Raw genomic sequence first — 13,990 nt, 5'->3', positions numbered from 1 at the left:
GGATGGTTATGAGCCACCATGTGGTTGCTGGGATTTGAACTCCAGACCTTCAGAAGAGCAGTCGGGTGCTCTTACCCACTGAGCCAACTCACCAGCCCGGTAAAAGCTTTTTAAATTGACACGAAGTCTTATCTGGGACTCAGAACATATATTTCCAAAAGAGAATTCTTTTTGGACAATTTAAGGACTTCAGGGGGATTTAAGTCTACCAAGAATAAAAATGGAAACTCCAACTTCCCAGGACCATTAATCAATGGGCTGAAATTGAAGCTTAGTGGGCCAATGTTTGCAGAAAAAAATAGTCTACATCTAGTACATCAGAAGAGGGTTTCATGAAAACCAAGCACACCTGGATCCAAGAAACGCAGAGTAGCTTTGGGGACTCCACAGACCATCCAGTGACACATAACATACACATCCAGTGTATATTATGACAAAGGCACTTCCTGACAAAGGCCACTCAGGGTACTGCAGTTACAATGGCTAATAACAAAGACAGGATCCAGGGCTGAAGGGCTTAGTGGTTTAAAAAGCTTGTTGCTCTGCATAGACGGTCAGAAACCAGAGGCTCGATAGCTCAGAGATCCAGGATAGAACCGAGCATAACTGGAGAAGAAAAGGTCAATGAAATAATTCCTCATGATATTCTGCTAGACTCAGAGATTAGTGTCGTGCCTATTTGTCATCAGAGACAAACAACCACCGATGGAAGCAGATGCAGAGACTCATTGCCAAGCACTAGGCATAGCTTAGGGGGGAACGGATTATAGGAACCAGAGGGTGGAGAAGACCACAGAACACGGCCCACAGAATCAAATAAGCAGGGCTCATAGGGGCTCACAGAGACTGTGCCAACAATCACAGACCCTATATGGGCCTGAGTTAGGTCTGGTTGTGTAGCTTAGTGTTCTTGTGTGACTCTTAACAGTGGAATGGGGTGGCTGGTGTCTCTGACTCTTTTACCTGCTCTTGGGCCCCCTTTCCTCCTACTGGGTTGCCTTGCACAGCCTTCATATGAAGGTCTGTGACTTAGTTTTATTTGGTAACTTGTTATGCTGGGTTTGACTGATATCTGGGGAAACTGCTCCTTTCAGAAGGAAAGAGAGGAGGAGTGGATCTGGGGCAGAGAGAAAGAGGGAGAGGAGGGACTGGAGAGAGAACTGTTGTTCTTCTAAAGGACCCAAGTTCAGTTCCCATTACCCACATCTGTGACTTCAGTTCTGGGACGTCTGATGGCCTCCTTTGGCTTCCACGGGCACTCACATGTACATGCGTACACACTGACACACACAAATTTTTTTTAAAGGATCGGATCTAAGAGGGGCCAGGTATAGTATCCTATGCCTGGCATCCTAGCACTCATGAGACTAAACAGAAGGATGATGAGGTTGGAGCCAGCCTGGGCTATACAGAGAGTGCTAGGCCAGGCTGAACTCCATAATAAGATACTGTCTAAAAGGGAAAGCTAGGGGAGTTGGCAGATTGGCTCAGTGGGTGTGCCATGTAAGCATGAGTTCAAACCCTGTGTCCGCATAAAAAGCCAAGTGTAGCCCCAGACTGGTAACCCTAGCACCACAAAGGGCAGACACAGATCATCACTGGGCCTTGCTGGTCAATAGCCTAGGGGAGAGTCTGTCCTACCATACAAGTGAGAGCGACGGAGAAGGCCACATGGAGCCTCTGTGCATACAGACAGGGATGCACACCTGCACACATATACTATACACATACACACCACAACATACGTTCACATTAATTTTTTTTTTCAAAAGACAAGATCCTTGTTTTAAGAGTATGGCTGTTTTGCCTGTATGGATGCCTGTGTGCCTCAGTGCCTGGTTCTGTGGAAGCCAGAGAGAGCATCAGATCTCAGGAAGTTGAGTTACAGACCTTGGGAGCTAACGTGTGGGAACGAGGACTTGAACTGACGTCCTTTTGACACCAGCCCCATCTCTCCAGCCCGAAGGCACTCTTCTCTTTAAATCCAGCTGAAATTTAATGTTCATTTATTTCACAAGAGCACTGACATGTTTTTCTAAGGCCGGCCTCTCCCTCAATGTGAATGGAACTGATTTTCAAGTTTTGCAGCAACAGGGCATGCGACTGACCATGGGTGAGCACAGCAGCAGACAGAATCAAAAGAAACGTGTTGATCAGAAATGCTCACTCAATACACAACAACTGGATGAAAAAAAAAGAAACACAACAACACACTGCTTCTTTATTTAGTAATACTGATACTGAAGACCCTGTCAACCGTTGTACATGGGATTCTGACTTGCAAGCCCCGTAACAGCAAGTGCCAAAGACAATGAACTTTGGGAACCGTTTTCTTAGCCTTGTCAGCCTGCCTGTAGCATCAGAATTACCAAGGTATTTCCAAGGGACGTTCTATGCTGCCTGACAGCTTTTCTCTTCCCCCTATTATACAGTTCATCAGCACCCTGTCCATAGAATGAGTTTAAAGAAACAACAGCCTAGAGTAGTGGTACAGGCCTATAATACCAGTACTTGTAATTCTGAGGCAAGAGGACTATCACTGGTTCAAAGACAACCTGGACTATACTGAGCTCAAGGCAAGCTTGGGCTACGTAGTGGGACCACATGTCAAAAAACAAACAAATAAAAAATAAAGAGTCGAGGGTGTAGCTCACCCTAGTATGCACGAAGCCCTGGCTTTGATGCCCAGTGCCACATACAGAGTGTAGTGGCATTGCCTATAATCGCAGTACCCAAGAGGCAGAAGCAGGAAGATCCAAAGTTCAAATCCTTGATCACACAGAGTTCAAGGCCAGTCTGAGATATGTGAAACCCTGTCTCAAACAAAGTAATCCAATGGACATGAGTGCTCCCAGGGAAGACATGAGTGCTCCAGGGAAGACAGGAGTGCTCCCAGGGAAGACAGGAGTGCTCCCAGGGAAGACAGGAGTGCTCCAGAGAAGACAGGAGTGCTCCAGGGAAGACAGGAGTGCTCTGGGGAAGACAGGAGTGCTCCAGGGAAGACAGGAGTGCTCTGGGGAAGACAGGAGTACTCCAGGGAAGGGCTGGCCCATGTCCAGGACGATGCCTAGCACCCTGATGTGCAATGATAGAAAAATCCTATGGAACAGCTACTTTTTGCTGGAGTATCTGGCCACAGAAATGTTTTGTAAACAGTCAAAGCACAGTTTCTCCCTGGGTTTATTCTGACGAAGTTGGCTCTAAGTGTTCTAGGCACAGATTTGATAGCAGGATAGCTCTTGGCTACTGGCAATCACAAAATACCACAAAATGACAAAATGCCACACCCGGTGCCAAGGAAAGCTGGCAGAGATCAGGGAGGATGGATCCATGTTTTCATCGTGTTCTGCTAATCTTCACACTAGTTAGGAATAATTCCCAACTACCTAAGCCCAGTCCCCCCAATCAAAGAAAACTCTCTTTTGCAGGTAGTAACTTCTCGTTAGCTTTCTTATAAACATAATTTGGAGTCCAGTGGAAAGGAAGTTCATATTTCTATACCTGGTTTTTCAGGAATCTCTTGCTTCTCAAACAAAGGTTTAGTTTTCACCCCAAACTGAATCCCGGTCTCTTCAGGATAATAAAAGACTAAGTTATTATATAAAACTACCTGTAAGGAAGTCAGAAGTAAGAGAAATGGCTCTCTCCTGGTTCTTTAGTGGTAGTGTTTAAACACACGGCTCCAATAGGAGCACGCCTCCCAGGACACAGAAGGCTCCCCCAGTAAGAAGAAGACAGAGCAGCTAGGACCCTGCACCCACTTTCTCTTCCTATGTGTCAAGTGCAGCCAGCATGGGAGCAATACTGCATTAGCCAGAGTCTTAGTTATTGTTCTCCTGTGAGAGGACACTATGACCAAGGCAGTTCATAGAGGGAAATCATTTAACTGGGCCTTGCTTGCAGCTTTAGAGGCTTAGTCCATTATGATTGTGGCAGGGAGCAGACAGGCATGGCACTGGAGCAGTAGCTGACTGCTTTACACCCTGATCCACAGGGAGCAGGCAGAGAGAGAGAGAGAGAGAGAGAGAGAGAGAGAGAGAGAGAGAGAGAGAGACTGGCCTGGGCTTTAGGAACCTCAAAGCCCACTCGTAGTAACATTATCTTCTCCAATAAGGGAACACCTCTTCCAACAGAGCCACGCCCCCTAATCCTTCCCAAACAGTCCCACTAACTACGGACCAAACATTCAAGCACATGGGGGAGGGTCATTCTCATTCAAACCCCGCATAGTCAGGGAGTTTAAACTAGTAAATGTGCCCAACTGTAACAAACTCCCAAACTGCCCAAGACATTTATGCAAGCAGAGTGGCAGCAAGACAGAGCTGAAACTCTAATGAAATGAATGAAATGGCACTTCCCCCTCATGTCTGGTCTATGGCATCCCATGTTGAATGGCATCCCAAAGTGAACCTGCAAGACTGTCCCAGCAAGGGACACTAACAGGTTCTGTTTCCCAGGTGATGGGATTCTCCTCAATTCTATTCCTACTAAATATTCTCTGAAGCAACCCTGTGCCCAGAATCTTCCCTTACTGCTATTTATCCAGAGACTTATGTTCTTGGCTATTTCCCTAAGAATAACAAATAAAACAGGAGGCCTGGGGACATTTGGAAATAACTGGAACAAGCTGCAATACAATACAGTAATTCTTCAAAAATTAAAAACGAATTAAATGGAATAGGATTTGAACTGCTGATATCATGAGGAATTTCCTCTTTGCTTTTAAATGTAGTCACTAACTATAAAAGAAGTAAAACAATTAGAGGTTTTATTTTATAATTTCTCTAGAGTAAAGCCAGTGTCCTGTTTTCCCTAAGAAAGGTAATCAATGATATGTTTAGGAACATGACTTATCTACAAGTGATAGAATTTTTCTCATAATAAAAATTGATTAAAAAAAAAAAGATGGCAATTTTATGTGAATTCTCCTTTGCCTGAATGTGTTTGTGCATCAAGTGCATGCAATGCCTGAAGAAGCCAGAAGAGGGCACTGGATCCTCAGGGTCACAGGCCTGGAGTCACAGCCAGTTGTGAGCTGTCAAGGGGGTGCTGGAAAAGGAACCCAGGTCCTCTGGAAGCGCGGCCAGTAGTCCTAACCAGATGCCAAAACAACAGATTTTTTAATGGAAGTATTATAAAATGACCAATTTTTAAAAAATGAGATAGTAAGCAAACTCCCACCCCAGAAATAACAGTGTTGGGGGATGGCTAGATTAGAGCATTGTTTTCCAGCCTTCCAGCTCCAGCTGTGTACATACTGTTGAAAGCTGTAAACACTGTTGAAAGGTATTCTCTCTCTCTCTCTTTATGGCATTATACTACGCTATACTCTACACCTTCCTGAAAAGAAATTATGGTCACTTTCCCGATTTTGCTTGATTTGAACGAGACATAAAATTGTTTCAACCTTCTTCAAAGAGAAATCATACCTGGAATTTTTCGCCTTTGTGCATCTGCGTTGATCTGAATTCGGGAGAATCTATAAAGGCACACGGGTAAATGTTATGCAGAAAATGTCCTCGATAGGAGACCTTCATTCTGGTAACAGAAGTCAAATGGTAACATATAGAATTTCACAAAAAATAAATAACAAAGTAATTCTTTTCATCACCACAACATTATAGTAATAATGGGGTTGTCCTGGTTTTAAAGATTCCACGGGTAATGGACACAATTTAAAGCACTTCCAGAAACACAAAGTTTTATAAACGACTTAAGAAAAAAACAGCATCCATTATTTAATCCAGACCATCGTTTACATTGTTGCCATTCTTACAACCGGATTGACTATGTCATTTGTATATTACAGACATTAGAGGGGAAAACATAGCTATGTCAGGCCTGGTAACAGGCAGCCATAGACCCAGTCACTCAGGAGGCTGAAGCCCAGGAGTTTGAGACATCATCTAAAACCACCATCAAAGGAACACAGTAATAATTATGCCCGTGTAACGTCGGTTGCTCTTCACTCAGATGATCCATATATATATATATCACATACATACTGCGGTAGTCAAAAAGTAAACATGTCACCTTTGCAACATGTGCAAGCTTCTGAAATTTAAACACATTTCAACTTCGACTCATTCACTTCAAGCATAAAGTCAACATGATTAAAAAAAAATATTCACTGCACAAAACTTCGGTCTCAGTAAGTTTTGGGGCCCTGGTGTCTGCCTGCTGTTGGCACACTGCTTGCTCCACTGCAGCCCAAATTTAAGTTGCAAAAGTGACCTTCACCAACAGCCATTGCTTCTTCTGTGAGTTGGCAACGCTTCCTTCCCAGAGGCTAGGAAAGATGGAAGTCGACCCAGGAATTCCCTCTTCCACAGACACTCACCTTCCCTTTAGCAGAATACTAAGACGCTCATCAACTGAGGTTTTGTCCTCTGTGGCATAAACCTGGCCCCTTTTCAAGGTCTGGATCATACAGAACTGTCCGGTTAACCTTCTAAACAAATCTGGAGGGACTCGGAGTGGTTCAAACAACCGGTGGTAGACACCACCCAGCTCCTTTTCAATCTTGACCTGGAAGACAGCAATGCCAAAGTCCTGCAACCAAAGCAGTCCCCAGACTCTGACTCCTGAGGGCACAATATGGATTTAGAACAGAGACAAGCCTGTGACACCCACCAGTGGCTCGCTGTGTGTGCTCAGAGGAGTCTTAGAGGGTTGGTAGCGATGTACATTTACACTCTAAAAAGGAACCTTGAAGCATGGGGGGCGGGTCTAGGATTAGTCACACCTCTGTATACTGACTAAGAAGCAACTGCTTGAGTGGGTTTTGTCAAGTCTCGCACCTTTCTACCTCACTTATCAGCAGTACATACGTAACACAATGCTTGTTTCAAAGGACAAAACAACCTTAGCTTATGACAGTGAGAAAGTAAGAACAGATGTAAAAGCAAATTCACAAAATGATGCATTGAGCATTTTTTTAAATCTCTGTGTCATTATTTAATGCCTCAAGGCAGTGAAGCCAACACTCACCGCTTCACACTTACATATTCATAAGCAAAGTAAAAGGGAAGGGTGGAGAGCTTCGGCGCGGTGGTTCATCCTAGCCTAAACTACATAGAACGGAGATCCCACTGAAGAGTAAGGTTGGCTACCAGACAAGTAGAGCAGTGCACTGTCTTAATGATCTTTTGTCACATTTTCTCAGGCCCAGAGCCTGCCACATGTCTGCATACAGCAGTGTCTGGAAGTCCCAGTAATTGGGTCTATGGGAAATTGAACTGCACTGTGGATGAACTCTGACCCCGGGAAGGGCCTGATAGACAGACACATGGTGAAATCTACAGACACAGAATTCTTCTTATGGGACAGCAAACAACTGGGAGCTGCTTCTGCCTGAGTCACTCTACTCTACCCCATTGCTTCGCTTCCATGAAGTGAATGAATTTATTTATTCATTTATTTTTTACTGATTGGTTGGTTGGTTGAAGTGATAGTCTTAGAGCCCGGCTGCAGCATGTTCTACCTGATGCTCCAATCACATCAGTAAGCACTGCAGCCCGGTGATGAACTCAGGACCTGTTACAGGCTAGTCACACACACCCTTGCACTGCAGCCCGGTGATGAACTCAGGACCTGTTACAGGCTAGTCACACACACCCTTGCACTGCAGCCGGGTGATGAACACAGGGCCTATTACAGGCTAGTCACACACACCCTTGCACTGCAGCCCGGTGATGAACTCAGGACCTGTTACAGGCTAGTCACACACACCCTTGCACTGTAGCCTGGTGATGAACTCAGGACCTGTTACAGGCTAGTCACACACACCCTTGCACTGCAGCCCAGTGATGAACACAGGGCCTGTTACAGGCTAGTCACACACACCCTTGCACTGTAGCCCGGTGATGAACACAGGGCCTGTTACAGGCTAGTCACACACNACACAGGGCCTGTTACAGGCTAGTCACACACACCCTTGCACTGTAGCCCGGTGATGAACACAGGGCCTGTTACAGGCTAGTCACACACACCCTTGTCCTGCCCTTCCTCACACTTCAGATCAAGACTCAGTTTCTTCATGAAGTGGTCTGAATTTTCTTCTCTGAAAGCATCTATTTGTCAAAAGTTTCTCTGGGCACCTCCAGTGCAGCTATTGTGCAAGATTACACTCTTATTCCCAGTTGCTTGCTGCCCCATAGGAAAATTAGTCCGTCTTACCTCCAACTCTAGCAGGCTTGGGTATGTCACTGGCTTTGGCCAATAAAATATGAGCAGAAGTGACACATTTCTTCTGAGCATTTTTTTTAAGTTTGTTTTTAAATTTTATGCACATGGGTATTTGGTCAGCCTTATGTGCATGCAGTGCCTATAGAGGCCAAAAGAGGGCACTGCATCTCTGTGATCTGGAGTAACAGATGGATGGGGACTCTCATGTGTTACTGGGAACTAAACCCAGATCCTCTGTAAAAGCAGCTAGTGTTCTTAACCACTGAGTCGCCTTCTAGTTCCTTAAGCAGATGTGCTAAGAGTCATCGGGGTTTTTTTCTGACCTCTGTAACAACTCCTCTGCTGTGAGAATGCAAAGACCCTGAAATGAATAAGATGGTGGGCTAGAACCAGTGATGCCAGTCCATAGATAAGGACGGGGAGAAGAGAAGTCCTGGCATCATGGCTATCTTTAGATCATCTGTTACACAGCCTAACCCAGAAAAAAGTTGACCAATATGGGAAATCGGCCCAACTGAGCTGCTGTGTGAGAGGTTACTCAATAGTGGGGTGTCCACAATGCATAGCACCTGTGTTTCTGTGGGAAATCCCTAGTTTCTAATAGTTTTCTACATTAAACATAGAGCTAGGATGAGCATTACTGTCTTAGGCCACCGAATGCTTGTGTTTAGGATATGGGCGAGCACGGATGGCTCGATTTCTAGGAACCCAGCTGCTTCCTACTTTGTTTCTAGGTTTATGCTTTGGGAAATTATGTTGTTGTAGGTTTGATTCTTTGGTTGTTTGGTTTTTCATTGTCATTTTCTTTTCTTTCTTTCTTTCTTTCTTCCTCCTCCTTCCCTCCCTCCATCCTTCCCTCCCCTCCTTCCTCCCTCCCTCCCTCCCTTCCTTTCTTTCTAATTTAAAAATGGACCAAATCACAGCTCCAAGCTGACTTCAAACTCACTAGGCTGGCCTTGACCTCCACCTGCCCCAGGGAATGCTGGGATCATTGACCTCCACCTGTTCTAAGGAGTACTGGGGTCACAGGGGGTGGGCTGCTGCACTCAGACTCACTCTGTTACTAAGAAAATATAGTCAGAGAAGCCAGGGTCCCAAATAAATAGTTAAGTATGGACATTCTGATAAAAGCCACCAAAAGTACTGATTTCTTCATGTAAGTAGTTTAGGCTCAAGAAAGATAATAACCATTATATTAAGAAAAGAGAATGAGCCATTTGCAAATCATTAGTATGAAATGGAAGCTGCCGATCAGTAATTTTATAATTAAGCAAAGATATTCCCAAGTGATATCTGGGCATCACCAGACCAGGAAATAGTCACATAATAGGTCTAAAAAAAGACAGCATTAGTCATGTCTTTCATGCTCCAGTGAGTCAAAGTTTTGAAAATTCATTTGTTAGATGAATTTCACAGATTTCAAATGTTTTTCTCTCAGGCATTTCCAGAAAGCTCTATATTCCGAGTAGTCAAGAGGGACCAAGGCTGTCAGGTGATCACATGCAAGCCTGAATGAAGGAATTTTAAAAAGCTTTCATCTTTAAAGTCACTTTCTAATTTAAAAAAATTGTAGTAATTACCGGTCTTTTCTTGTACAAAAGATATGAAAGATGCAAAATATTGATACCCAAGAACACCGAGTTCCAGATCATCATATCCAAGGCACAGCGGTAGAGAGTGGCCCAGGCGACATAAAGGGTACATCCTGTTGAGGAACAGTCAACGTATTAGATGCTCACAACAGATCAGCAAACAGCTTGATATAATCCTCCTCTGTCTAGAAATCAAGCATGTTCTAGAAATACTACAGCTAAATACCACATTTTCATTGGAGTTTATCACTAAAACCATCTCAAACCAAAATACATGTTTTGCTATTTCTATAGAAACAATGTATTTGTTTGTTTGTTTGTTTGTTTTCCAAGACAAGGTCACACTATGTAGCTCTGGCTGTCCTGAAACTCACTGTGTAGCCAGGCTGACTTTGAACTCACAGAAATTCACCTGCCTCTGCCTCCTGATTGCTGGAACTAAAGGAATGTGAAAAAGAATTTTTTTAAAAAATATTCTTTTAAAAAATATTTCACCTGAAATAAACCTGCTGTGTGTACAAACTTAAAACATATACTGAAGGCAATGATTTTCCCATCTTATTAAAGTCCTTTGTAAGGGATTTATAATCACTATGATAGGTTTAAATGTAACTCATTCAACCATCTGCCTCCTGATAGGCAATACTCTATGATTTGGAACACACACACCGCAACACACCACACAACACCCTCTCATACAACACACACAAGACACACACACCACATACACACAACACAGCATACACACACATACATACAACATGATACAGCAAACACACATACAAAATGTAGCACACACATAATACACAACCCCCACATACACATACTACATACACACAGTACAGCATATATGCATACATACAACACAGTACACCCAACACACATACAAAATGCAGCACATACATCTCCCACATATACATCCCATACAACATACACACACATGTAAAACACAGCATACATGCACAATATACATATCACACATATACACACACAGCATAGCATACAACACACACACACAGAGACACATACATACATACCACACAAACAACACACATACAACACAGCACACACACATAAAACACAGCATACATATACACATATTCTTACCACATACACATGGACACACATACACAGCTCAGCATATAACACACACAGACACACACACACACATACACACACACACACACACACACACACACACACACACACACACGGTTTCTTTGGTTCTCATTGTTATCTTATTGCATTTCATTCTGCAGGATTTCCCCTGGAGTGCAGGAACTGCAGACAGTACTGTCAGCTGCGTTGCATCCCTAGTGCTAGAATTTGTAGTTTCCTGAGACAGTATCTCCCTTTGTAGGCCAGGCTCCCCTTAACTGCGAAGCTTTTTGCCTCAGCCTCTTATTCACTGGGATTACAGTCATGCTGGTGAATTGCCTATATGATGATGTACACCTATATGAGGGTATAATTTGGGGTAAGTAACAGAAGCAACATTAAATAAAAATATGTCTCCAGTTATGATTGTTTACTTGACTGAAGCTTGCAGCAAAACAAGGAACAAGGGAATGAATATCACAGCTTTCAGGTAACACTGAAGAAATGTTTTCCAAAAGGTTTCTACAAACTTACAAAATGAGTAGTGGGGAACACCAGTATTGAATTGTCAGTATTATAAAGTCTGACACTCCTATCCAGGCATGGTGGCACATACCTTTAATCCCAGCACTTGGAACACAGAGGCAGGTGGATCCTCTGTTGTTGAAGCCAACTAGTCTATAAAGTGAAATTCAATACCACTTTTAAACCTCATTATTCGATAAGGAATTAGGTCCTATATTTCACTTTATATTTTCATGATTAGTGGTGAACTCAAATATTCTATTTACTTTGGTGTTTTGAGGCAAGGTCTCATGTTGCTAGCCTTAAGTCTAGGCTAGCCTTGAGCCCTCGGCGTGGCTGAGGTTACCATTGAACTTCTGGTCTGTCCCTTGAGTGCTGGCATGCTCTAATATGCGTAGGGCTTCATGTAACATGGGTAAGTACTCTGCCATTGAGTGTCAGCCCCAGCCCAAGCGCAGACATCTCACGGAAACTTTTTAGTGACGCGAACTTTCACTTGGTAGTCTGTCCGTCAGCTAGCCTCTTCCTGTACCTTTCTCGTCAATTCTCTTGCTTTGTGTGAGTATCTTTTCTGATGCCTATCTTTTTAGTTGAAAATGACCACTAAGATACAGACTTACAGATTCATATTCACATGAAAGTGAATTCTTCACATTAAAAGTTAGCTATGTGCAATGCTGGACTTGAGTAGAACATCTGAATAAATCTGATCCCTTTACTTCCTGGGCGTCAGTTTCCTTATTTATGGATGAATTATCAAGCTAAATAGATGCTTTCTGGCACACTTTACCTCCAGAACTCACGACTTAATACTTAAAGCTTGGATTAAGGGTTCTCCTCCAGCCAATTACATGCTCCTGCAATAGTTAGCTAGGTGGAAGTCACACAGAATCCTGACAGCTGACTCCTCGCTCCCCTTTCAGTCTCTTCTTGCCAGTTTTTATATATTTCAAGCACAAAAGCCCTGCCTTCCTTGGCACCATGCTACGGTTTTTTCTCTTCTGTGCCCTTCTCCAGTATACCCCGGGCTCACACTTAAGAGAAACCCTGGTCATCGCTCCAAAGCCAGCAGCACTGTCATAGAGGACCTTGCATTACCACGAAGCCTGTCACCGCAGTTCACTCTGAGCCCTAGGTATAGAACTGCAGTGCACATCTGACACCAACACTGTGACAGGCTGTCTGTTTTTACAAGGATGGAGACTGCCTTCCTCAGCCTTTGTCGGATGTTTTACAAGTATCAAAACAATGCACCTACATAAATGGAGAATTGGGGAGAGAAATCCTATGAAGAATTTGCTAATAATCACTGGATAAAACAGTAGATTCTGTTGTTTAATATTTTAATGTGAATAAGCTTAATATTTTCAAACAGTTGATAGGACCAAAAATATTCATATTATTTACATGTTATGTAAATGCTACACTTGAATTGTTGTATGTGGGAATTGATTTTATTGCCAAGTAGTCTTTTCAAATCATAATGGTTGAGACAACACTGCTTACTGTGAACCAGGCACTATCCTACCATACACCTACTTAATTCCCATAATAACCCTAGAAGGTGGCTTTTTTTTCACTCTTCTTTGATGCAACTGAAAGTTTAAATCATTGGCTCAAAGTTGCACTGTTAGCAAGCAGCAGAATTGGGGCTGGGATCACATACTCTGGTTCCAGCATCTACTACATACTTGCACATAAATGAATTTTTCTGACACATAGAACCTGAGCAATATAGGAAAGCGTACATAGCTTATACACATTAAGGAAGGGAGGCACTGACCATGCAGGGACCTCCGTTCTAAGCTAGTGGACAGACTGGGGACTGGGTAACAAAGACTCGAATTTCTTGCATGCTATACACCTGACAAAGATGCTCTAAGCTCCCAATGCAAGATCCATCTGATGCCAGTTGCATGCACTCTATTCTCTAGGAAGCCTCACCTATAGATAACATCACTCTGAGCAGTATCATATGGAGGTGAAGAGTGGTGGGAATTAGCAAGCCAACTGCAAAGCAAACGTTTGCTACATGAAAAACCAGATGGTGAATCTCTCGCCAGTTTTCACAAGTGGTCTCATTGGAAGGCACGGGCGTGTGACTTTCTAGCTCAGATGTAAAACCTGCTACAGTAGACTGTGCCAGCGGGATGGACTCCGTGTAATTCATGTTGAAAAGTCCTATAAAGACAAACACACAGACAGTCATAAATGGGAACTTCAACGTTCACAGCCTGTGACAGGTAATATGCCAAAATTATTTTTATGAATTACATGCTGGTACTTAATCACGTACATAGGTTCAAACTCCAGTTCTGTCACAAAGTAGGTATGTCTTTTCCCTATCTGTCATAATGATCCCCCATTTGCCTCATGATGACATGAATCATCTCAGAAAGTTCTCGACAATTCCAACAGTGTAAAGTTGCTTACATTCAGGGAGTCTTTCATCTTCAGTTAACTCTCTCTGGACACACACACACACACACACACACGCACACACACGCACACGCAGACACACACGCACGCACACACACGCACACATGCACGCACACACACGCACACGCACACACACACGCACACACATG

General features: G+C 43.4%; 1 protein-coding gene across 3 annotated transcripts in view; it reads right to left on the bottom strand.

Annotated features, from left to right (window-relative positions):
* Bves (blood vessel epicardial substance) overlaps nt 1-13,990 on the bottom strand; it is a 33,384-nt gene that overhangs the window by 16,230 nt on the left and 3,164 nt on the right. For all 3 annotated transcript variants that reach the window (XM_021205611.2, XM_029542053.1, XM_029542052.1), the window contains exons 2-5: nt 13,347-13,583; nt 9,768-9,892; nt 6,341-6,528; nt 5,430-5,538 (exon numbers count right to left, since the gene is read on the bottom strand). In XM_021205611.2, the coding sequence (XP_021061270.1) occupies nt 5,430-5,538; nt 6,341-6,528; nt 9,768-9,892; nt 13,347-13,572 (648 nt within the window). In that variant the 5' untranslated portion in view covers nt 13,573-13,583. The remainder of the gene's footprint in view (nt 1-5,429; nt 5,539-6,340; nt 6,529-9,767; nt 9,893-13,346; nt 13,584-13,990) is intronic.

The sequence above is a fragment of the Mus pahari genome, chromosome 9, assembly GCF_900095145.1.
Source record: "Mus pahari chromosome 9, PAHARI_EIJ_v1.1, whole genome shotgun sequence".
Classification (NCBI taxonomy): Eukaryota; Metazoa; Chordata; class Mammalia; order Rodentia; family Muridae; genus Mus; species Mus pahari.
This window is presented reverse-complemented; position numbering and strand designations above follow the sequence as displayed.